Source organism: Haliaeetus albicilla, chromosome 2 (genome assembly GCF_947461875.1).
Source record: "Haliaeetus albicilla chromosome 2, bHalAlb1.1, whole genome shotgun sequence".
In the NCBI taxonomy this organism is placed as follows: domain Eukaryota; kingdom Metazoa; phylum Chordata; class Aves; order Accipitriformes; family Accipitridae; genus Haliaeetus; species Haliaeetus albicilla.
This window is the reverse complement of record NC_091484.1, coordinates 17,259,585-17,282,721: the sequence shown is the minus strand read 5'-3', so window position 1 is coordinate 17,282,721 and position 23,137 is coordinate 17,259,585. Positions and strand designations below refer to the sequence as shown.

The 23,137-nt window shown below is 49.3% G+C and overlaps 2 protein-coding genes across 2 annotated transcripts in view; one reads left to right on the top strand and one right to left on the bottom strand.

Annotated features, from left to right (window-relative positions):
• GDF5 (growth differentiation factor 5) overlaps positions 1 to 23,137 on the top strand; it is a 138,907-nt gene that overhangs the window by 19,845 nt on the left and 95,925 nt on the right. The gene's annotated exons all lie outside the window — the stretch shown is intronic.
• Positions 265 to 21,880, bottom strand: LOC138690087 (endoplasmic reticulum-Golgi intermediate compartment protein 3-like). Its single transcript, XM_069807791.1, is given in 7 exon segments — positions 265 to 930; positions 2,243 to 2,379; positions 5,004 to 5,068; positions 19,620 to 19,674; positions 19,676 to 19,743; positions 21,057 to 21,144; positions 21,757 to 21,880. Coding segments are annotated over 7 exon segments (468 nt in total). The 5' UTR covers positions 21,805 to 21,880; the 3' UTR covers positions 265 to 923.

Genomic DNA, 23,137 nt, shown 5'->3' with positions numbered 1-23,137 from the left:
CGGTACTGGCAGTAGCAGCAGTCGCCAGGCTCCTCTTCCACGTGCTTTTAAGGGTCTGGTACGCCCTGGTCTCCCTGAGGAGGTGAATCTTCGCAGGTGTTCAGGGCAAAATGCCTGTAAGATTTATGCGAGTAAAGTACACGGTGCTCAGCTCTGGCAAGTGAGCCGAGCGTACCGCTGAAGCCATCAAGTTATACCTTAAGGGTGTTTTCACCAGGAAGCCTCAGCGCCTGGAGTTCTGTTGCTGCAGATAACGGATTGAACCCCCTTCCCCCTGTGACGGTTGTGTCTGCCTGCACTGTGGACCTGCTCCAGCAGTTCGGCAGGAAAGTGAAGGTGCTCTGCTCAAAGAATCGTCCTCAGCTGGCTAGTTGGGGCACTCCTCTGGGTCTGGGAAACAGCGGAACTGGAACGTGATCTCCCCCTTCCTGGGAGATGCTCTTAGCAGCAGATGGCCACTTCTCCCACGCATACCTCTGGGTTACCTACCAAAGCGTGGGAGGCTTCCAAGCCCCGTTGCACAAAGGTGCCCTTATTATTTCAGAGAGAAGGTCAGAGCTGTCCCTCTCTTCAGGGGTGGTGTTCCCTAGCCTACGCGTATCGTCTGCTGTGAAGTCCCTCCGACGTCTTGCTTTCCGTGCGCGCTACCGGCTTCTAATTCGGCACCTCGCGTTCCCCTTCCGGAGCTGGCTGCCCGAGTTTCCCACCTAGTCTGCTCGAGATGCTTAGCAGATTAGGGACCCTCTTTTTGTCTGGTTTGGCTTTACGTTGGCAGACCTTGGTATCGTAATTCAAACGGAGCAGGTTCCATAAGCCATAAAACTCCTTTAGGAATTGATTCACGTTCAATGTGCCATTCACTCTCCTTCAGTTCCAACTCCTCCTGGGCCCTCTTCCAATCCACTGTCAATTTCCTAACATCTTCAGTGCCTGGTAAAATTATGGAGAAGGTTTTTCTGTAAGTTATGGAAAAACACTTGAGAGACAGTGGAGTCATTGGTCACAGCCAGCATGTGTTCACGAGGGGAAAGTCCTGCTTAAGTAACTTAATTTCCTTTTATGACAAGGTCACCCATCTACTTGACCAAGGGAAGCCAGTAGATAGGGCTTTTTTGGATTTTAGGAAAGCTTTTCATATTATCTCTCACAGTATCCTTCTGGACAAAACCTCCAGCACACAGTTAGGGAAGTCCACAGTACAATGGGGGAACAATTGGCTGATGTGTCAGGCTCAGAGAATTACAGTAAATAAGGTTACATCAGGCTGGCGGCCAGTCACCACTGTAGTTCCCCAGGCTCAATTTTAGGGCCAGTGCTCTTTAACATTTCTATACGTGATCTGGATGCAGGTGTCCAATGATAGTAAATTAGGAGGAGCTGTGGACTCCCTCAAGGGTAGAGAGGCCTTACAGAGAGATATGGACAGACTAGACAGCTGGGCAATCACCAAGCATCTGACATATAGCAAGAAGAAGTGCCGGATTCTGCACCTGGGATGGCGTAATCCTGGTTATACATAAAAACTGGGGGACGAGAGGCTGGAGAGCAGCCCTGTGGAAACAAATCTGGGAGTTTGTGTTGATGGCAAGTTGAACATGAGTCAACAGTGTACCCTGGCAGTCAAAAGGGCCAACCGTGTCCCGAGGTGCATCAAGCACAGCATAGCTAGCCAGTCGAGGGAGGCGATTGTCCCACTCTACATTGCACTGATCCTAAAAGATCGGACAGCTACAACCCCTTCCATTCCCCTGCAATTACATGCATGTGATTAACAGAGGACCCGGAAAGAAGACAGACATTTCACACTGACAACAACATGCAGAAACGCTCTAGCAAATGCAGAGCGAGTAACCAGATTGGATCAGCGTGGGTGCTGCTGTAGGTGCTGGTAAGATGGATATACTATACAAATCTAGTCTTCCCATTAAAAAAGACTCTGAAGAAATTAGTCTGGACTGAGAACCATTACGTCAGACTTCTGTTTGCTGCACCAATTTCCTTCTCCATCTTGATACTGGATTAAAACGCTTCAGGTAGTACCAGAAAAACCCCAGTCCCTTTCAGATGTTCACACAGAGAAGGAGGGCATCTGGGAGTGCCTCTTCCCCTCCACCGACTGGAAAGGGGCTTGGATGGCTTTCAGGCATTTGCACTGTCGCGTCTAAGCGAGGTTGGAGTCTTAAGCTATGCAAAACGGCAAAAATCAATGGAGGGTGATGATATAGATTGAAATGTCTCTTACCTGTGTTCCTCTGTCAGCTTCACCACCATGGGCAAAAGTTCATATAGCGCAAATACACCAGGCAGACCCTGGTCTCCCAGTAGCCCGCTGGCCATCTTCTCATGTCGTGTAACTGAAAACGGGTTAGTCCTTACCACCTAGCAGGAAACAAACACAGCAAACGTCGTCTCATTAGCGAGGAACAGGAAAGGCTACTAAAACATGAGTTCGGTGAACCGTATCAGTGTAGCCCTGCCCACTCACTTGTGGGGGGCCTGACAGTGCTTACAAAGGGTCGTAAAAAAAGCACCATCAGGATCGAGTCTATTTTTCCTACAGGCTATCAGTTAAAGCCCCAGCTAGCCCAAAGAATGAGTGATGCATCAGTCCCCAGGCCGGACTGTTTTGGTCTCTGCTGGCAAGTAATGGCACAAGCTGTTCCTCTCGACCTCAACCCCAAGTCCATGTCATCTTCCACCAAAATGTAGTCCACCCAAGCATGCTTCAGGAGACAGCACTGGTAGGAGAAAGCCATATGTATATGCAAGAGTGAGAAAAACGGAAGTAATACATAAAGGCAGGAGAGTGCCAGGGCTGCAGAAGGACACAGGTTGCCCATCTTTATATAAACAAAGATGACCCTGCAGCATTCTCCTGCACCCTGCCATTGTTCTAACCGTTGCCCATACCAGTCCTCCTCTTAGAGCAAATCAACTGGGTTTCTGTAAAATGACATTACCTTCCCCTATTGACATTATCCCTAAAATGACATTAGTATCCCTAATAAGCTATCTGACACAAATTACAATCCAAGCTGAGAAAGATACTATCCAGTTTCTTCACCAAATTCCACATATCGGGGTTCCAAGTACTGAATGCATAACACAGCCCCTGGTATCCATCTGGCTGCACACTTGGATCCATAATTACCGTAAGTATGAGCATCATGGTCTGCATGGATTCCTCTCCTGGTGACTAATAAAAAGCAATTCTTTTGACAGGAGAAGTCCTTTGAAAACTGAACAACAGCTCTACGGTAGCGTGCAAGATCGCATTAAGAGAAACAGAAGCCATGGCATACTGGGAGGTGGCCCTAAGAACAGGGCTCCGATTAACTGTCCTTTGTACTTCAGGAATTTCAATCATCCACAAAAACTGCAGAGGCATCCTGAACCCAAGCAGAATGAGCTTCAAACATGGTCTGAAGGTTCTCCCAATATCACATTATAGCAAGTAACTTCCATTCAACTTCCAGGAAAGAACAGATGGGTCTTTTTGTCTTTTCTAGGCAGGGGACTGAAGAAAGAGTGGTCCACATAAGGATTTATCACATGAGAACCAAGTCTCGCAAACAGTTTCAATCTTTAGGGCAGATGAAGAAATACAAACTATGTCTACCTTTCAATGGATTCTCTCAGACTGCTCTGCCCACGCTGCTCTAGGATACCTTTGCTTGCAGGTCTGCATTGTACCTACCGTGGCCGTGTGGCTCCTCAGATTTGTGGTTCCTATGCAGCCTCCGACATAACTAATAATCTGCCAGTGATTCATATTTCAGAGCGCCGAAAGCAAACATGAAGGCTGCGTGGATGTGCAGCAGTATGTTGTTCTGATTGCAAGGATATGTGGTACCTGCCTGAGAGCGGGATGAGTTTGGGTGAAGAGCCTGAGGTGGTAAGCGTTCCCAGTGCTGTGGGGTTTGCACAGCGTTATAAAACTGCATAGGATAAGGGAGTCAAAATCTGGTGTAGTTTCATCCACAGGTAGATCAGTCCTTGCGCTGAACGAGCCCCAGAACCACACCTGGGTTTCACCTCAGAGGAAGCTCATTTGGTGTTATAGGGAAGCTGGGCACTGACCACCCATGCAGCATAGAAGATACAGCACCAAAACCTGGGAGACAGCTAGGGAGCTAAGCTGTCTTGTACGTGAATGTTCACAGAGCTGCTGGGGCACGTGGCACCTGTCTCTTCCTCACTTAGGCTTAGGAAAGTACACTGGGTAGCACTGGCGGTGAAGTCTGCACAACAGTCAAGCTGCTGCCTCTGCTGGTGTTTTCTTTGCAAAAGAAACATAACAGCTTACATCATTCTGCTGCCCTAAGACCATGGGGGCCCAAATAATGATAACTGCCAGGTTTCGTTTGGTTTGGTTTTTAAAAAGAGGTTCTCTGGAGATCCCCTACAGAATGATGATGGCAACCCACGTGAACGCTTCCAAATGAATGAAAGAAATCACAGTTCTTTCTGCTCCCTCAGGCTGACTTCAGAGGAGAGCATAAGTTTGTCTGTGTTCTCAGGATCTTCGTCTCACCCTGGTATCTCCTTGGTAATTTATTTATCCTACCTGTCCGAAAAGAAGGGCATATTCTGAAAGCAGGGCTGGAAATCCGGCCACGCTCTTTTGGAGGCTAAAGGAGTTTTTAAATCGGAGACAAGCTGATCTGGGGTTACTCTCCAAAGAACATTTTTAGGATCTCCTTGCTGCTTTGACTTCTCCTGAGCGTGCACTATGAGGGATTCATGAAGGAACACGATGAAAGTGGCACGGTCACTTTGATCTAGGTGGGATGGAAGACGCTGAAATCTGCTTCATCGCTGCTGTAACATTACAGATAACATTACACCACAGAAATTGTTATTCTTGCTGGGGTGGTGATCTGAAGAAAGTCAAACAGATTGTGTCGCTTCCACCAGAGGCCAGATATGGTCAGCGTCAGAATATGAGGAGAAAGTCTGAAGGCTTTCACTTGCCAAAGCAATAGGGGAAAAAAGGTACTTACTTCACCGTCTACTTTCATATACACCCTAGGGACTGCTTTGACAAAATGCTGAAACATCGTGGAAGCTATAAGCAAAGACAGAGAGACACAATTAATAACCGGTGAAGAGCTGCAAAGCTTCACCGACACGTGCGGTCAACACAAGCTGGTTTTGTTCAACTTGTCAGGGAACATCTTTCTGCACAACAGCTACTGGAGATTTTCAAGGACAGTAAAGTTAACGCCTGACACAAGTTTTCCTTTTGCCAAAGTGAATCTCATTCCTGTTCCAACCAAAACCCAAACCAAAACTACTGGCATTTTGGCCTTGACTAAATGGAAAACTTTCCAACAAACCAGTTATCTTGCTATAGTTTCACCAGTACAACTTCTTGAAAATTCTTACTCTAACACATGAAAACCTTTATATTTAACAGCATAGCCCTAAGAAAACATACTCAACTCTAAATGAGAATCCTCTATCAACGTCAATTAACACCGCAGTTTATTCCTGTAGAAGCATGGGTTTTGTCGTATCAGGAGATGAAAAGGAAGACCTGGATCAGTGAAGAAAAAAAAAAATAGGAGGAGAACTCCTCCTGCTGCCTCAGACCAGCCTGTTCCTTCAGTTCTCTTAAGGATAACGAAAGGCAGGAGTCACTTTGAAAACCTGTTTTCTATGAAATTCCCTAACAGGAGAAGATTATTCATCCACTCCTACAGAAGAAGTCATTCTCATATATAAGATCGTTAGCTGGTCTGCAGTAAACATAAATCTGACCTGCAATCTGCTTCTCCCACTTCTTTTCCAGGGCACGTCTTCAGTCCCAATTCCTCAAGAATGTGCCAACTGCTTCTCCAAGGCCCAGGATGGAAAGCTGCAGCCTACAGAGAGAATCTTACCAGCCAGCTACAGGCCCCCTCTCAGAAAAACTAGGGCATCACAATTGTATCGAGCATTATCATGCCTCTTCATTTTTCTGTATTTTATTTTAAGCACCATCCTTTGATTTGGGTACAAGAATTAAAATCGATGGTGGAAAAATTTAAAAGAACGGATTCAGGTAGGATTAACAATCCTACCACCGCCTCAAAGCAAACGACTTCTCTCTCCAAGCTTTATCAGCACAAACTTTGTGTAGAATAAGTCAATAGATTTAATAATAGAATGAGTTACCTGGAAAATAGGAGATGCAACAGAGCTGCTCAACAGGCCACGGACAGTGTTTCCAGCCTGCCCCCCGTATAGCCCCAGCCCAGGATTGGTTTAAAACCTAGTCAAGCTAATCCGTAGAGGCAGGTTGAACAAAAGATGAAAAATCAGCAAGAAGCAGGTGCTTTGCTGGCAAAAGACTAAAACATGCAGAGCTTGTAGAGATAGATGTGTAATAGTTAATGGAGCAACTTGAGGGTTTCTTAGAGTTGTGCAGAGATGGGACTTGAAGGTAAACTGAACAGGAGACGACTGACCCGAGGCAGACCTTGAAATCTCAAAGATGAGAACTGGGACCAGACAAGACGAGAGAGCTGAGGCAAGAACTAATTAAAAGGCTTTGATGAACGATAAGACCCGGGAACCAAGATTCGACTGGAAACTTACACAGAGTTTGGACTGGGATAATGGGTGGTAAAAAGGTATATAAGACTGAGAAACTGTTGGAGGGTTGCCATTCACTGTGGCGGTGGCCCAACTGTGAGTTGTTAATAGAGCAAACCTAGAGGAACCCATGACTGAGAATTCTTTAACGCTTTGCAGACTTCAGCGGATCTAAAAAAATGACTGATCTCTGCAGTGGCATGTAAAGAGGTACGGTCAGGATCTTTCACGGAAAATGCACAGAAGCAGGCTTGCGTGAATAAACCAAGATTAGAGTTTGAGCAGCAGCAGCATGAGGACAGAATTGCCTTTCCTTCTCAAGCCAGCAAACTGGAGCTATCTAGGAAAGATCAGTGCTATTTCAACTTCACTGCAGCTGTTCAGCTGCTACTGTTGGGTAGACCAATGTCAGGCAGACACCATGACATGACTCTCCACCAACTATCAGTTAGGCCTTTTTTCTCTCTCCTGCATCTTCTGGTTACCTCCTACTGTGCACAGTAGCTAGACAGGGCTCCCCCTGAACTACACCTGATGCAGGCACTTAATAATGATGTGCTGTACCTGCTGTCGTGCCTCCACAAACACTGAAAAGACAGATCTTTCAGAAAGGTCACGGAATCAAAACACATTGGCACATTTGTTCCACGTGAATGGAGGCAGCTGTTCCAGAAAGAGCACAACGTGGAGGAGTCCACGTTTTACGCAATGCTGTCAGGGTTCTCGTGAAAGACTGGGAACTTTGCTCCTGTTCTCTTCTAACACTTACTAATAGGGACACATAAAAAGAGATTCCTCTCAGCAGGCTTTTACCTTGCTGCGCAGTGACGTCCGTCCCATCCAGAGGGTTCACAATGCCTGGATAATCCCTCCCAAACGAGAGATGCTCGATATAGTGCGTCATATTGATCTGAAACGGAAACACTAATAACTCAAACAACTGCACAGCATCCACGGGGCAAGGTAAGGGGCCTAACGTTAATTACTTGTATGTGTTTCTGAGTGTGGCTCTGGAACAGAGACAGGTCCTCCCTTACTCTGCGCGTCCTAACAGTAAACTCCAAAGCACTTGCTCTTCTTTTTTATTCATGGGAGATTCCAAGACATGGAATTTCTCCTCTTCCTGCTGGAAATCCCCAGATCCCGCTGCCTCTCCCTCTCATCTACAGAGCAGGCTCTCCCGCCTGCTCCTCTCCCTGCCGTAGAACCATGCTGTCAGCACCTCGCTGGCACAGGGACAGGTATCATCTGCTTTCCTCCCAGCACAAGGCAAACTCCAACAGATCCAGAAGTGGTTGTGAAAATGCCAACCCTAGAAAACTGGGAAGCACAGATTAAGGAGCAAGGCAGTCTCCGGAAGAGGGGAACAGGCTTGCCAAGCAACACGCAGGTGTCCCAGAACATACTTGGGAGCCTTGTGTGAAAGCAGGTCCCAGGTTCTGCCCACCCAGAGCCATAATGCCAAATCTGGCCGGGATCAGTACACTAGGATCTCAACGTGGCAAAGGGAGGGAAATCCAGAAGGAAAATAGACTAAGAGAACCAGAACACCATCTTGGGAACACTTAGATTGATCGAGTCCAAAGCTATGCAGATCGTCAACTTTCATTGAAACATAGTTTAACAATGTAGTTCAGACTGCAATAATGAGCCTATCTATTTACCTTATGCTAGCTTATAAGGAAGCTCTTCTCATTTCCATTGCGATCTAAAATGGCAAGAAAATCGCCTGGGTTTCTCTCTTGCTTCCAGTAGGGCGTGTGATAGATAAAACTCCTCTCCTGACTTAGACTGGCCACTGCTACAGTGAAGGAAAGTAACTTTAACTTGGGGTTACTTCCGATCAGGTATTTCAGTCCTCACCTGAATGTATTCTTAATCTAGGGCAAAAACAAGATCCCAGGGGCAAGCAAGGAAAACTTCACTGTTATCTCAGTCACCACCTGACACACATAACTCCTCTAACTACTGTAAAACCCAGAGGCACAGCAGATCTAAACTGAGCAGAGCACGTGCCTTAGTATCACGTGCAAGTGCCCTCAAGAAACCATCATCATCTTCGCAACTCTCAGCCCTCTGCCTATCAGCCCTGTTACTGGCTGCCTGGAGTACCCACAGGGACAGGAAAAGACTTTGCGGGGCCGGCCTGAGCAGTGTATTTGCAAACCACTGGTGGGGCCAAGGTGAACTCTCACCAGTGCTAGGATTTGGAGAATTTGGCCTGCCCCCTCTCTGCCCTTCCTGCATGCAGCAATGCGACAATGCCGGCAGCACCACGCACCCCCAGGAGGGGTCTGGCAAAGATACGGGCAACGGGATATCTTTTGGTTGGCTACTTAAATGACTTTATGCAGTGCCAGAAGCATCAGTCTCAGGATGAAAATAGAGCTTGCAACTCAATTTCAGTATCGCTCCTACCAGGTTTACCCAAAGGCACACAGTCATCTTAAAGGAGCCAGAGGCTGTGGCGCATTTTAACAGGTAAATTCACATGCTCGGGGAGCCAGACCTCGCTCTTCTTTCATCTCAGCAAAGAAAAACACACTTCAAAAATTGTGGGCTATTATTTGAGGAGCTGATGGACTCAGATCACCAAGGGCTGCTATTAACCAAGATTAGGAATGCTGCTCCCTTGAAGGGTTTCTGATATACGGCCTAGCACAAGACAAGCTGCAAAGCTGAAGAACTGATTGGAATGAGCCTCTCCTTTAAAACATTTATTTAACATGAGTGTGCTGTGAACTCTTTTTTTTTGTTTCCATTAACAGCTTTCAATAAAACACCAGAAGCTTTACTTGTATCCCTATAAACCCCTTATAAACCCAAAGAGATATACGTGCAAATCAGAGAACGTACAGTCAGAAAAGGAAATGCTAAGCCTAAGCTATACTCCTCCTAACGCTCTGATCTAGGGAGAGGCCCTTGCGTTTCACAGTTAAAAGGCTCAATGCTCAGAAACTAAGGCTGCAGTCACTGCCATTAAGGCAATGGTTCTGCATTACAAAGAGCTCAAAGCTGCACTGGCTTCAGATATTCCTGTGGCTGTCTCTGACAAGTGTGCAGATCTATCACTGCCACTAGCACAGTGGTTTGTGTGCCTGGGCTGGCAACTGGATCAAAGAACTCATTTGGCTTTAAAAAAGAAACTCCCACTAAAAATTTGGAAAGAGATGTGAAACGGTGGGCAGGGAAAGGAAAGAAGGGAGAAGTGGCCTTGGGATTATGCGACGCCATCTTTCTTAACGGTTACCAGCAACACCCTGCTTCACGCTGCAGTATTATTTGCACTTAAGGCAAGAGTTAAGTGGCTTAGCTGTCAGTGAAGTGTCAAGTCCCACTGCCTTTTGTGCAGACACCAGCAGGCTAACCTTCAGTTAATAACAAAGTGCTACAGAGATCCCAGCTCTGGTGGATCTGCATCTAAACGGACCTACTGCCAAAGGAATAAAACAGTCTTTGTCCCCCCATCTTTCTGTTGATGGCTCCTTCCTGTTCCACCCTCCTTTCGGTCATGAGACACGTCAGAGAACATAACAGGCCAAAATGTAAGTATTGCTTTATGTGAGCCTGTTCTTCCAGCCAGAGCCGCTCCGGAGTAAGGTTAGTCACGTCAGCCTTAACACTTGGGTAGTCACATTCGTTAGCCTCTGAAGTGGGAGCTGAGTACTAGTAAGGCTGACAAATCTTACAGTAATAGCGCAGTACCAGAGAAATTCAAGGGCAGCACTTGACAAAGACCAGCCATCACCTATCCTGTTATAGTAGGTTTACATCGCACGTGACCCACTTTAACAGTTACGGCTATCCAAAACAAAAATTCCCCACAGTGCTCTGCCACGCCTTCCGCAGATAAAACGCCGATTAATTAGTTTTTATAAAACTCTTCTCCAATAAATGATTTGCAACTCTGCCAAAACGCACGATTTACACGTTCAGTTTCGAAAACAGCGTTCCACCAGACCGCAGGTTGGTTTATCTCTGATCACTGAGGATTACACTAAGCATGTGCGTATGTACTATAGGTCGCAGATAAACATGTAGCTAGCCATAGTTTGCTTAACATAAAATAACAGGCTATTTAGCCTGCTTAGAGAAGAAACAGAACAGAAGAGCTTAAGAGACTGTCAGCTAGGACCAGAGACTTATTTCTGAAGAAACATGAACACATTCCTTCCTTTCCGTAACTGTAGCTAAGTGCCTAGCTAGGTAAAATCAAGAGACCTGTAAAACTTCTTAAGTTTGTCAAAAGTCTGTCTGGTTTTATATAACCTAGTTTTCTTCACCATTTTAGTAACACCGTTTTAAGAACTGCTGTCTATCTGAAGACTCCACCCTGTCTTGCATTTCTCACCTGAACAACCACAAAGCCTCCCTGGACTCCAAAATTCAGTCCTTTACCTGCAAAACAGCACTTACTGCCACTCAGGACTCTCTCAATAAACACATGAAGACTGCCAAGACACAGCTACCCAAACACGTTGCTCCAAGGTGAGCTGGGACACCAATTCTCAAACTGGGGATGAATTTTCTGGAGGAAAATATCTTACAGCAGGAGCGCAGGGGCAGGAAAATGATGAGTGGCATTAGGATGCATCGTGAAAAGGTAACTGAGGCAGGGAGCAACATAGAAAATGTTGCAGAGAGGAGAGGGAGTGAGCAAAGCTGAGAGCCTGAGCCCTCTACCAGATGTTACCGAGTCAAAACATCACATCTCAACCTGTAATCACCATGATTAGGGTAAGAATTAGAGACCGAGGCAACAAAGGCAACCTCGTGGTTGGTGTCTACTGCAGGCCACCCAATCAAGGGGAGCCTACTGACAAAGCCTTCTTACTCCCGCTACAGGAGGCATCATGCTCACAGGCTCTCGTCCTGCTGGGGGACATCAACCACCTCGACGTCTGCAGGGAAAGTAGCACGGCAAGCTGTAGGCAATCCAGAAGACTCCTGGAGTGCACTGAGGGTAACTTCTTAAGCCAGGTAACACACAGCCCGACCAGAGGAGATGTGATACTGGACCTGTTGGTCACCGACGCAAGTGAACTAATCGGTGACATCAAGACTGGAGCCAGCCTGGGCTACAGTGGTCATGCACTGGTGGAGTTCGCAGTCCTGAGGGATACGGGTCAGGTGAAGAGTAAAGTCAGGACCCTGAATTTTAGGAAAGCAAACTTCCAGCTCTTCAAGGAGTTAGTCTACAGGACCCCCTGGGAAACTGCCCTCAGGGTCAAGGGACCAGAACAGAGCTGGCCGAGCTTTAAGAACGCTTTCCGTAAAGCGCAAGAGCTCTCGATCCCCAGGCGGAAGAAATAAGGAATGGAAGGCAGGAGACCCGCATGGATGAGTCGAGACCTGCTGGTCAAACTGAAGGGCAAGAAGGAAATGCACCGGCAGTGGAAGCAGGGACTGGTATCCTGCGAAAGTATAGGGACGCTGCCCAGTTGCGTAGGGATGGATGGGGCCAGGAAGGCCAAGGCGCGGCTGGAACTGAACCTGGCAAAGGATGCAAAGAATAACAAGAAGGGCTTCTACAGGTATGTCAGCCCGAAAAGGAAGGTCAAAGAAAGCGCACCCCCCCGATGAGCAAGACTGGCAAACTGGTTACAAGGGACAAGGAGAAGGCCGAGGTACTCAACAACTTTTTTGCCTCAGTCTTCACTGGCAGCCTCTCTTCCCACACCTCTCCAGTGGGTGGACCGCAAGACGGAGACTAGGGCAGCAAAGGCCCTCCTCCAGCAAAGATCAGGTTCGTGACCACCTGAGGAACCTGAACATACATACGTCCGTGGGACCTGACGAGATGCATCCCAGAGTCCTGAGGGAACTGGCTGATGGAGTCGCCAAGCCGCTCTCCATGATATTTGGAAAGTCACGGCAGTCAGGTGAAGTCCCTGGTGACTGGAAAAAGGGAAGCATGACACCCATTTTTAAAAAAGGTAGAAAGGAGGACCCTGAGAACTACCGACTGGTCAGCCTCACCTCTGTGCCTGGGAAGGTCATGGAACAGATCCTCCTAGAAGCTATGCTAAGGCACGTGGTGGACAGGGAGGTGGTTCGAGGCAGCCAGCAGGGCTTCACCAAGGGCAAGTCCTGCCTGGCCAACCTAGCGGCCTTCTATGATGGAACGACTACACCAGTGGACGAGGGAAGAGCTACAAACGTCGTCTATCTGGACTTCTGTAAGGCCTTTGACACGGTCCCCCACAACGTCCTTCTCTCTAAATTGGGAGAGATACGGATTTGATGGGTGAACTGTTTGATGGACGAGGAATTGGTTGGATGGTCTCATCCAGAGGGTAGTGGTCAACGGCTCAATGTCCAGATGGAGATCGGTGACAAGCGGTGTCCCTCAGGGGTCCGTACTGCGACCAATACTGCTTAATATCTTCATCAATGACATCGACAGTGGGATCGAGTGCACCCTCAGCAAGGTTGCAGATGACGCCAAGCTGAGCGGTGCAGCTGACACGCCTGAGGGATGGGATGCCATCCAGAGGGACCTGGACACACTTGAGAAGTCGGCCCATGTGAACCTCATGAGGTTCAACAAGGCCAAGTGCAAGGTCCTGCACCTGGGGCGGGGCAACCCCCGCTATCAGTACAGGCTGCAGGATGAAGGGATTGAGACCAGCCCTGCGGAGAAGGGCTTGGGGGTACTGGTGGATGAAAAGCCAGCAATGTGCACTCACAGCCCAGAAAGCCAACCGTATGCCCAGGCTGTATCAAACGAAGCATGGCCAGCAGGTCGAGGGAGGTGATTCTGCCCCTCTACTCCGCTCTGGTGAGAGCCCACCTGCAGTACTGCGTCCAGCTCCGGGGTCCTCACTACAAGACAGACACGGACCTGCAGGAGTGGGTCCAGAGGAGGGCCACAAAAACAATCAGAGGGATGGAACACCTCTGCTGTGAGGAAAGGCCGAGAGAGTTGGGGTTGTTCAGCCTCAAGAAGAGAAGGCTCTGGGGAGACCTTATCACGGCCTTCCAGTACTTAAAGGGGGCTTATAAGAAAGATGGGGACAAACGTTTTAGCAGAGCCTGTTGTGACAGGACACGGTGTAAAACTACAAGAGGGTAGATTCAGACCAGATACAAGGAAGAAACTTTTTACGATGATGGTGGTGGTGAAACCCTGGAACAGGTTGCCCAGAGAGGTGGTAGATGCCCCATCCCCGGAAACTTTCAAGGTTACGTTGGACGGGGCTCTGAGCAACCTGATCTACTTGAAGATGTCCCCCCCCCACTCACTGCGGGGAAGGGGACGGGCCGGGTGGACTACACGACCTTTAAAGGTCTCTTCCACCCCAAACTATTCTATGATTCTATGATTACCTTTAAAAAAATCCAATGGCTTACGAACCCTCGGAAAAACTCCTACTGAGTATTCTGAGATTAGCAGGCTTGGTGCATGAATTCCCAGGAGAAACTCTCTAGCCTGTTGTACTAATGAGATTAAGCGAGATCATCATCACCCCATCCGACTTCAACAGGCAGAAGTCGCTCCAACAAGTCACCACGTCCTCTGCAACTACATTATCTGCACAGAGCAACTAATAATCCCCCAACACATTATCTCCAACACTGATACGTTAAAATCGTTTAAGACAAAGATTCTCAACCTCTTCCATCTGGTGACCTCCTTTACCACAGAAAGAGTGACCTGGCATGGCTCTCCTTTCAGCTTTCAGGAAATCTTCTCAGCTCCCAGCCTAGATCAACAGCTCCTCCCAAAGGAGATTTATGGGCACAGCAAGTAACAGAAATTAGTTAACCCTCTAGTTAAAACGGCTTGGGGGTGGGGCGCGGCGGGAAGGATACGGCAACACTGACTCTCAACAGCGTGCACTGCAAAAACGAGCAGAGCAGGAGAGGAGAGAGATATTCCGATCCTTACAATGAAAAGACACACCGATTCAGACAGAGCAGCACTTAAAACTCGTACCAAAAAGGGGAAGCGCAACAGCTTTGCCAGTGTGCTTTCTAGGCCGTATAAAATGACTCCCTAGCTAGCCAAAGGGCTAATATATGGACAAGCAATCATTTAAAGCGCAACAGAGAAACAAAACCGCAGGAATTAACCACTAAAAGGAAAAACACAGTGGCATGCCCATATATGTTAAGTGAGCTCTAAAGCAGCATGCCAGGTAACAATGCTGGTTATATTTAGACTCTTTCCCACTTCTTAAGGGAACAGAAAGGTCATTTTAGGAGCAACCAAAGCTATCCAGAAGTGCACTCGAGGTTTACATTCACACCATGTTAACATTCAAAGCTGGGTAACAAGTTTTTGTTCTTAATCGGTCCTGTGCTTCTTTTGTCACACCTGATGCACAGAGAAGGCAGCGTACCACGAGGCTGTTTTGTTCCTTCTGCTGCAAGATCCCAACAAAGGCGAATACCTGGAAGGATGGGGGGCGGGGCAGGAGAAAAGTACGTTTGGACGACATACCTCAAAGGAGGTTAAGTAACCTCCTTTTTTGTTTGTTTCGGAAGACCGTTCACGTATATTCACCACTCTGCATGACTAACCAACAACTGTCACAGACTTACACCTCCTCAGAGATGGGCCTCTGAATCCTTCACACAGCAGTTTCGACCCACTTTGCCACACGCTACAGCCCTGGCGGGGCTTCTACAACAGCATGTTTCGTGGTACGGAGAAGCTATGGAAGGTACGGAGAGCCTCCAGGTGGCTGCTTGACAAACGTTAGGCATTCCCAGCAACTGGTACGACTTGAGCTCTGACCGATTATAGCCCAGTGACAAACGGAAATGTCACGTTGTTGGTCTCCAAAACGAGCTTGACACAACTGGAAAACAGCTTGTCCGTCTGCACAGAAATGGGTGAGACCTTGCGTCTTTCAGCACCGAGACAACCAAACTCTGAAAGGAGTTTACCAGCGTAAAAAGGAAAGTCCTCAGCAATGCTGAGGATGAAATAAGAATCTCAGCCTCCGGTATTCAGTTTGGGGATGAAAACGGTTAATTCCCCGGCAGACGCTACTTTGGGACAGAAGTTAAGAACGAGCTCACACAAAACACCCCCTATGGAAGGAATACTGTACAGGCCATCCGCCAGAGGATTTGGATCTCCTCCACACTGAAACGGTGTCCTCGACTGATGGAGACTGAGTTTTCTTTCTTTGCTTCTGTGGTTTTTTTCTGGGCCAAAGAAAAAGCTGAAGCCTGGAATCATGAATCCCTCAAGATGGAAACACCTCTGCGGAAGGACGCAACTTGACAGATGGGACAGACCAAGTCACTACAGAGACAATAACAGCGAGGGAGAGTCCACAACCTATGGGCTGCCACGGATCCATTCTTACAGAAGAATTCTTTGCAGGTAGGAGGAATGAGAAACACCAAATGACACCCGTTGTTTGTGTGAGCGATAAATGCCTGGTCTTTGCTCCCGTAAGGATGCAAAGCCTGCAGCAGAAGTGAGAAGGCAAAGCCATAACCAGGTTTCATTCCAAGACGGCTCACGTAACGGTGAACTAATTTACACAGCTCCCCTCTGGACACCAAATAACCCCAGAAAAGATTCCGTTTGACGAGATACAGCCTTTGCACTGCTGCAAAGGTAGCGCAATTTGCGCTGCCCTTAAACAGGCACGTGCACAAACTATAAACAACCGAACTCTGCACGGTCTTAGCAATCGTGAGCGCAGCTTCCAAAGGCAGACCAAAACCACAACGGTCCTCATCATTCTCTGAACACGGGCCCAGGAGGATTTCATTGCACAGACCTTCATAGACGCTTTGGAAAAAAAACACGCGTGCAACACAACTGTATTAATTCAAGCGCTAAGAAGATACAAAAAGGTGTAAAGGTTACCGCACGTCCTCCGACTCTGCCCCGTAACAGCTCTCGCAGCGATCCGCATCCAAAGAACTTGGATCAAACACTTTTTCTTCTTCTTTCCCCAGCTCTAAGACAAAAGAGGATGCAAAGCGACGAGGCAGTGACTAGAAACGCTATCTTGTACTCTTGTTCCGTTCTGTGCGCAACAACTGTTCTACACACAAACGCAACGATTCTGTGTCGCAAGCTGCGCGTCCTGCACCCAAAGCCCACCTGAAACGGTATGCGCAGAGCCTGCTGAGGTGCGAAGTAAGACCAAGAAGCAGAGTGACATTTGTCATCTCAAACGCACCCTCCAGAGCAAGAACCGGCTATCTGTAAGCCTCGCTGGAGCGCTGATCAGACGTTACTTGCCTAAAGGCTTTGTTAAAACATCGTCTACTTCAGACAACGTCGCACAGTAAATGGCGACAATTGTAACAGGACCTGTTACACAAACAAAATTTTAAATAGCAGTCAACGGCAGTCAACAGTGCACAACGCAGAATCCTGTCCCAAGACGGGTAGGGAACACGGTTATACCTTGCTGTGAAACAAGATCAGAGCGAGAGTCTCCCGAACGGAAAATTGGCACCCAGTCCTCCAGGACGACAACGCTGACAAGGCACACACGTTAACCCCTGCTCACTAGAAGTCTCCAAGGAATTTCTACCTTCTTCGTGACTTAACGATTCTGACAACATCTGTGCCGTGTGCGTGCTCAACGCGCAGCCGCAGTACGGCTGGGGCACGAACTCATGGAAATTCATGGTCTTACGTGCAGAAGGCTGAAGAGGGACAAAAACATTGGCTCTTATTATAAGAGGCCCCCTTAAAAGCAGGCCGTTTCAACGCACAAACCCTGAAGGGCAGGACCAAGTCTCTTGCGTAACAAAAGCCCTCTAAGGCTCACTATCCAGGCACGGCTGCGCTACCCTCTATAAGCCTTGAAAAGGTGGCTCCTTGGATCACTAACGCTGGGGAAGGGGACAAGGTACATAGTCAGACACTGCTGAGGGGATAAAATGTTATCAGGGCCCTGTCTGTTGAGACTGGGGGGTATAACAGGCGGACGGAAGCGAGTATTAAACATGTCTGTATTTCGTACTAGCCACAGGAAAAAAAAAGAGATTTTAAATGGAAACCATGAAATGGGCATCAAAATCAGTCATTACCCTTATTTCTTTAATCACATACTCTACGGCAGTGACGCTCAAGCAAATAAGAGCTTTTAGGAAAATATCCCCATTAGTAAACAACCGTGCGAGACTTTCTTTCTAAAGCTCCCAACATTCAAAGCAGTTGAAAGCGCACTTAAGAATTCATTGTTCAAAAAGCGGTACGGCTTTTAATCTCGTAATTACACTCAAAGACAGCGTCGGGAAGAATACAGCTAAATAATCACGACGCTTTGTCAAAGCCATGATTCCCACCACTTCAACAAGAACACCTGTACGATACCCAGAGTCTTTCAAGACACAGCAACCAGTAACAGCTTTTTAAATGGAATCAGTAGCTGCCCGTTGAGCTGTCGCAGAGACAGCATCCAGAGGGAATGCACACAGCCTGGATACTACAAAGAAACCGCAGCGCATAGAACTCTACACGCAGGGTTTCTTGCCGTTAACACGGTCCTCAACTTGCACGCAGATATGATGCGTGAAATTGGAAAACTCTGTCCACGGTAAAAGGAAGGAAACGGTAAGAGCCGCCAATAAAGAATTTAGTCATTTCTTGTCATTCAATGGAAAGGAGTAAGACGACATCCCAAGCACAGAATGCAACCTACCACAGAAATCATTCAGCTATTAACTATTTTAATGTAACTATGATTAGGAAAAGCCTCCAGATGCTACTCCGTAAAAGTTGGGTATGCTTTACTAAATTTAAGGTCAATACTGCTACAGCTGCCATTTAAGTAACTGACTGAAGGTCAGCGTTACTAACAGAAACTGATAATCGTAGAGTTTAATGAAGACGCGTGGATACTTCTGACCTAACCTGCAACACGGGTGATGGAAACCAAACTAGCCGCGTGCTCTTTCCAGACAGCAGAAGAAATTGCTTGTTGCCTGCAATGCATCTGATCTCTTTTGAAATGCCTCTTCCAGGTGAGACCGTTTGCTCCTTACGAGCTTCTCCTCCTCTCCATTGATCACACAAGGAGCCAGAGCAACCGGTTCCGACGGAGTAATGCCAACGGAGACTGGCAATACAAGTAAGGCAGGAGGCCTACATGCGTTAACAGAGAATTAGATACAGAACAGCTGGTTTTGTCCCCGGGCGTTACATTTGTCACGCCACAACCTCTGAATACAGAAAGGCTGCTAAGCGAACACAGCAGTAACAGCACTATCACCGCGTTCCCGTGGCAGCAGGAGAAACTCCCGTACCTACCAATCGTTCAGCTCTTGGCTTAGTTTAGCCTTGCAACTTCAAGAACAGAAAAGTTCAATCCGAGTGATACAAATCAACAAATTCAGCTCGTGCCGACACGTAGAACTGCACCATCTCCCAGAAAAAGTAAGAAGGAGCTCGTGTCTTGGAAAGGAAAAGTCAGGACAGTATTACTGTTAGGTTGCAACACTTTGCCAGAATCGTTTCTGGTTTGTATCGAAGCGCAACGATGAGTCATAACACCAAACGAATGTAAAGGAGAGGTTTATGTAGCCAAGGACCACTTACTACAACCTGTAACCGACAAACCAACTAAAATATATTTATCTAGGGAGGCATTAACACACACAAAGTCAATGCAGTAAGGTGCAAGCTTGGGCTTAAGGGTCGAGTCACTGGAGCCTTCCCTGGAGAGAGGCTCTTTCCTCTAACCAGGTCGTCCCGTTTGCCAGCCCACTGCGATTTAAAGGTACAACCAAAGCCAAGTTTTGCCAGAACAGCTGCTTGATTCCCAGTCATAAAAGACCATTCACGCAGCAGCTTTATTCCTGAAATGCACCCGTGAGTCCTCGTCGTAATTTCAGAGGGACTAGGCAGAGATCTGCCTCGCAAAAGCTGCCAGTATAACAGGAGTTCGCCTGATCGGCCAGTTTAAGAGATCTGCGTGCTATAAACTCTTCAAAAGTTTGCGGTCTTTAAATGCTCTTCAGCTGTCACTTGTGCCCGTGAATCTCAAAACAGGCACACGGTGACGGAAAGACGACGAGAGCGTCCACCCAAGAAAGGCAGAATAGCACCTTACCGTGGCTCTCGGCCTCCGGACTCACACGATTGCCGGCTTTATCCAAACGTTGGTTGTTTAAACGGATTGTGCTCTACATCCAGCTGCTGCTCTCCTGCTACGTCCCTGGCATCGATGCTCAAATCTGAAATCAGTGAGCAAGGAAAGCGGTCTATAAACACACGTTTGTTACGGCCTGCGGCAGGCTGAGGAAGCATTCAGCCAGTGAAAATACAGACTCTTGCAGCGAGGGCGATAAGAACGTGCCAAAGCGGAAGAGGGCGTATGGCTGGGGACAAGTGACGTACAGGGAACAAAACGCACGTTGCGGCACCCTGAACGACCCTTCCAAATACGGGGTTGGGTTTGGTGCACCAGGAGGACGGTTTCCAGCTGCCCAGAAAGCGTTACCCTGAAAGGTAATACACTTAAGGCAAAAGAAACCAAAACCAAACCCCTCAAAGCCCATAACCATTTCCAGGAGTACAGGAGTTAAGCTTCACATTGGTTGAAAGCTGCCTCCTACCACTACCCCCTCACCCTTCCCCCTTCACCACCAGCACATTTCCTCCTGACCCCTTTTCACAAAGAAGACGGAGAAGGTCTGGGGTCTCGGCCCGGTATCGAAGCACCGTGATGCGCTTGCCGGCTACACGCTCTCTTACGAAGACTGACAGCTTCTCTGCACAAAACAGCAGGGGCTTCCGAACTCTCTGGCCTTCCCGCGCCCTTTTAAACGTGAGGAAGGCAAAGACCAACAGTATCTCGGGTGGTCACAAGGAAGTCAGACTCACTACATTTAGAGCCCAACGCACTACCCAAAGGAATTACCGCAACACAACAAGAGGCAGGGAAGATTAGCGCACAGTCGGATAACGTGCACAGCAGCGGTACGCAGGAAGACTTGCAAAATTTTCCGTCGCTTCACCCCGCAGCTTTGTTTTGAATTTAGTTAAAAGGTAACCCGACTATTAACGCTCACTCCGGTTTTAAAAACTCGGGACAAAGGTTATCACGTGGCGTTGGCGTTGCAGTCAGAACTGAAGTACAAAAACCACGGAAAAGTTGCGCCTCGCCAAGTAACTTCCCAAGGAGACTCTAAAGTGTTCCAGCAACAGTACAGTCAAATCTCGAGTCCCAGGCGAACACCGAACGCTGTGCCAGCGTTCTCAGTATGACCGAGCTCTCTGACAAAGCACCACACCGCACAGAAACGTAAGCGGGTTTATACCTTAGCCTCACGTATCATCTCAAAAGATAATACAGCCTGCCTGGAAGCGCTGGTTTAAGCGCCCAGCGGGCCTGGCTGGAATCACTGCGTAACCACCAGGGATCACCAATTCCTCCCTGTCCGTGGCCCAGGCAGCAGCGCAGCACTCGGAAGCACCGGGCACACCGAGCCTGTCGGGCCCTCGGCAAGTATGAAAATTATCCCCAACGTTCAGAAGGCTGGCTCACAAGCACAAGGCGTATGCGGAAGAATAACATCGAGATTGATCTTCGGTTTAGCTCCCCTTGATTTGTCAAGGCGCAATTCCGGATGAACCTAGGAACAAGGGAAAAACGGAGAGTCCTGTTTCACTTGGAAGCCCATCAAAAGGCCTCCTTCTTTCCCTCGACTGCTCTGGCTCACCAGCTGATTTTTAAGAGGTGGGATTCAAGAGACACCTGAGCTGCTGCCTCCCACCGCAGCCAAGCGCTTGCCATTTCTAACGCTTTTTTTTAAGAAAGGTAGTAACTTGGGAATCTTAGAACCTGGGGTGGGGACGGGGGCTCCCGCGCTTCCTTGCTTTCCTTTGCATTGCCTGCTCGTAGGCGGCAGAGGCAGCGAGAAGAGACTTTGGGACGCTCTCCTGCCACCGCGTTACAGGAAGCCACAAGCCACCCTTGGCGCCAAGCGGCTTTCGGGGGAGGGCAGCCCGCTCCCGGCCTCAAGGCCACCAGCTCGGAGAAAGAAAAAAACCCCACGCAGATCTGCGGCGGGTGAAGCTGCCGCGTGGGCAGCCCGCAGGAGGCGGCGGAGGAGGCGGCGGAGGAGGCGGCGGCTCGGCGGGGGTGCGGAGGCACGGCAGGCCGCCCCGGGCCGCAGGGCCGCCCCGGCCAGAAGCAGCACCGCGGGGCCGGGCCGGGCCGGGCCCCCCCCGACGCCGCCACTCACCTCCTTGGTGAGGTAGTACTGCAGCTCCGAGAAGAAAAGCAGCACCATGATGAGCCCGCTGACAACCGTCACTGCCGGGGAGACGAGAACCGCCGTCAGCCCCGCCGGTCGCGCGCGCCCGCCTCGCCTCGCCTCAGTCCCGCCTCAGCCCGCCCGCCGCCGCCGCCGCCCCGAGCCGCTGCCGAGCGCCGGCCCGCAAGGCCCCCCCGCCGGCCGCCGCCCCACGGCGAGGCCCGGGCCCGCCCGCCGGCCCCCGGCCGCCCTCACCCCGCCCGCTCACCCAGCGCGCCCCCGCACGTCTTGACCCGAAAGCCCTCCAGGGTCTTGTCTTGGGGAAGGCATCGAACCGCTTCAGCCGCCACAGCGAGTCCATGGCGCCGCGCGGCCCGGAACCAAACCCGCCTTCCGGCGCCGGGCCGGCACCGCCCCGCCACCGCCCCGCCGGGCAGCGCGGCCCGAAGCCGGCCGAGGGGGGGTCCGGGGGGACGGGCGGGGAGGGGCTGGGGCTCCCGGGCTCCTCCGGGGCGGGAAGGTCCTCGCTGCCGCCTCGCCCTCTTCTGACCCTCCCTGCCAGCGGCCCCCGGGCCTCTCCAGGACACCCGAGAGACGCTGACTGTGCCGAGATCGGTTAGCTGGGAAGGGCTTGAGACCAAGGCGGAGCTGCTGGCAGAGAGCAGTTTTCACTCAGTTTGACCTCCTCCCCATCCCCTGCCTCCAGCTTTGAAAGGGCTGGCGTTTGTGACCCCCGCCCTTCGGAGAACAACCGAGCTGTCCCTCAGGCTGGCTGTCGCAGCGACAAAGCTGAAAGCCAATCACCTCGGGAGAGTACCAGCGCTTATTGTGCCGAAGCACGGAAGGAAAAAGGAAGGAAAAGAAGGAAAAAGGGAGGAAAAAACCGCCGCGCTCTCGCCCCACCTCCCATCCCTGGCCTGCGCCCTTCACCCCTTCCTCTTGCTACCACCTCCGTGTTTCCCTCTCTCGTCACAGGGAAGGGCTACGAACTCAAGAGGTTAAATCGTACAGCAGCTCGCAATAGCTTACTCGTGCAAGTGAAAAAGACAGCATAAGCTTTTCCTAAGCCACATACTTGCCTAGCCCTTGCTTTTTCCTACTAAAAAAGTGCAGTCCTGCAAACCCTCTTTTATTAAAACAAAATTTTAAACATCGCTGTCACTAGGCAATGCTTGCGAACGTAAACAGAACCAATGTACCCCCGTTGAAAAAGGGCAGTCCTGCAAAATCTCTTTTATTAAAACAAAAATTTTTTTAAATCCCTGTCGCTAGGAAATGCTTCCGAACGCAAACAGAACAGATGTACCCCCATTTCCCACAGCAAAACATAATACGTTTCCGGGAAGGGCACCAGACCGGAACGCCGTGA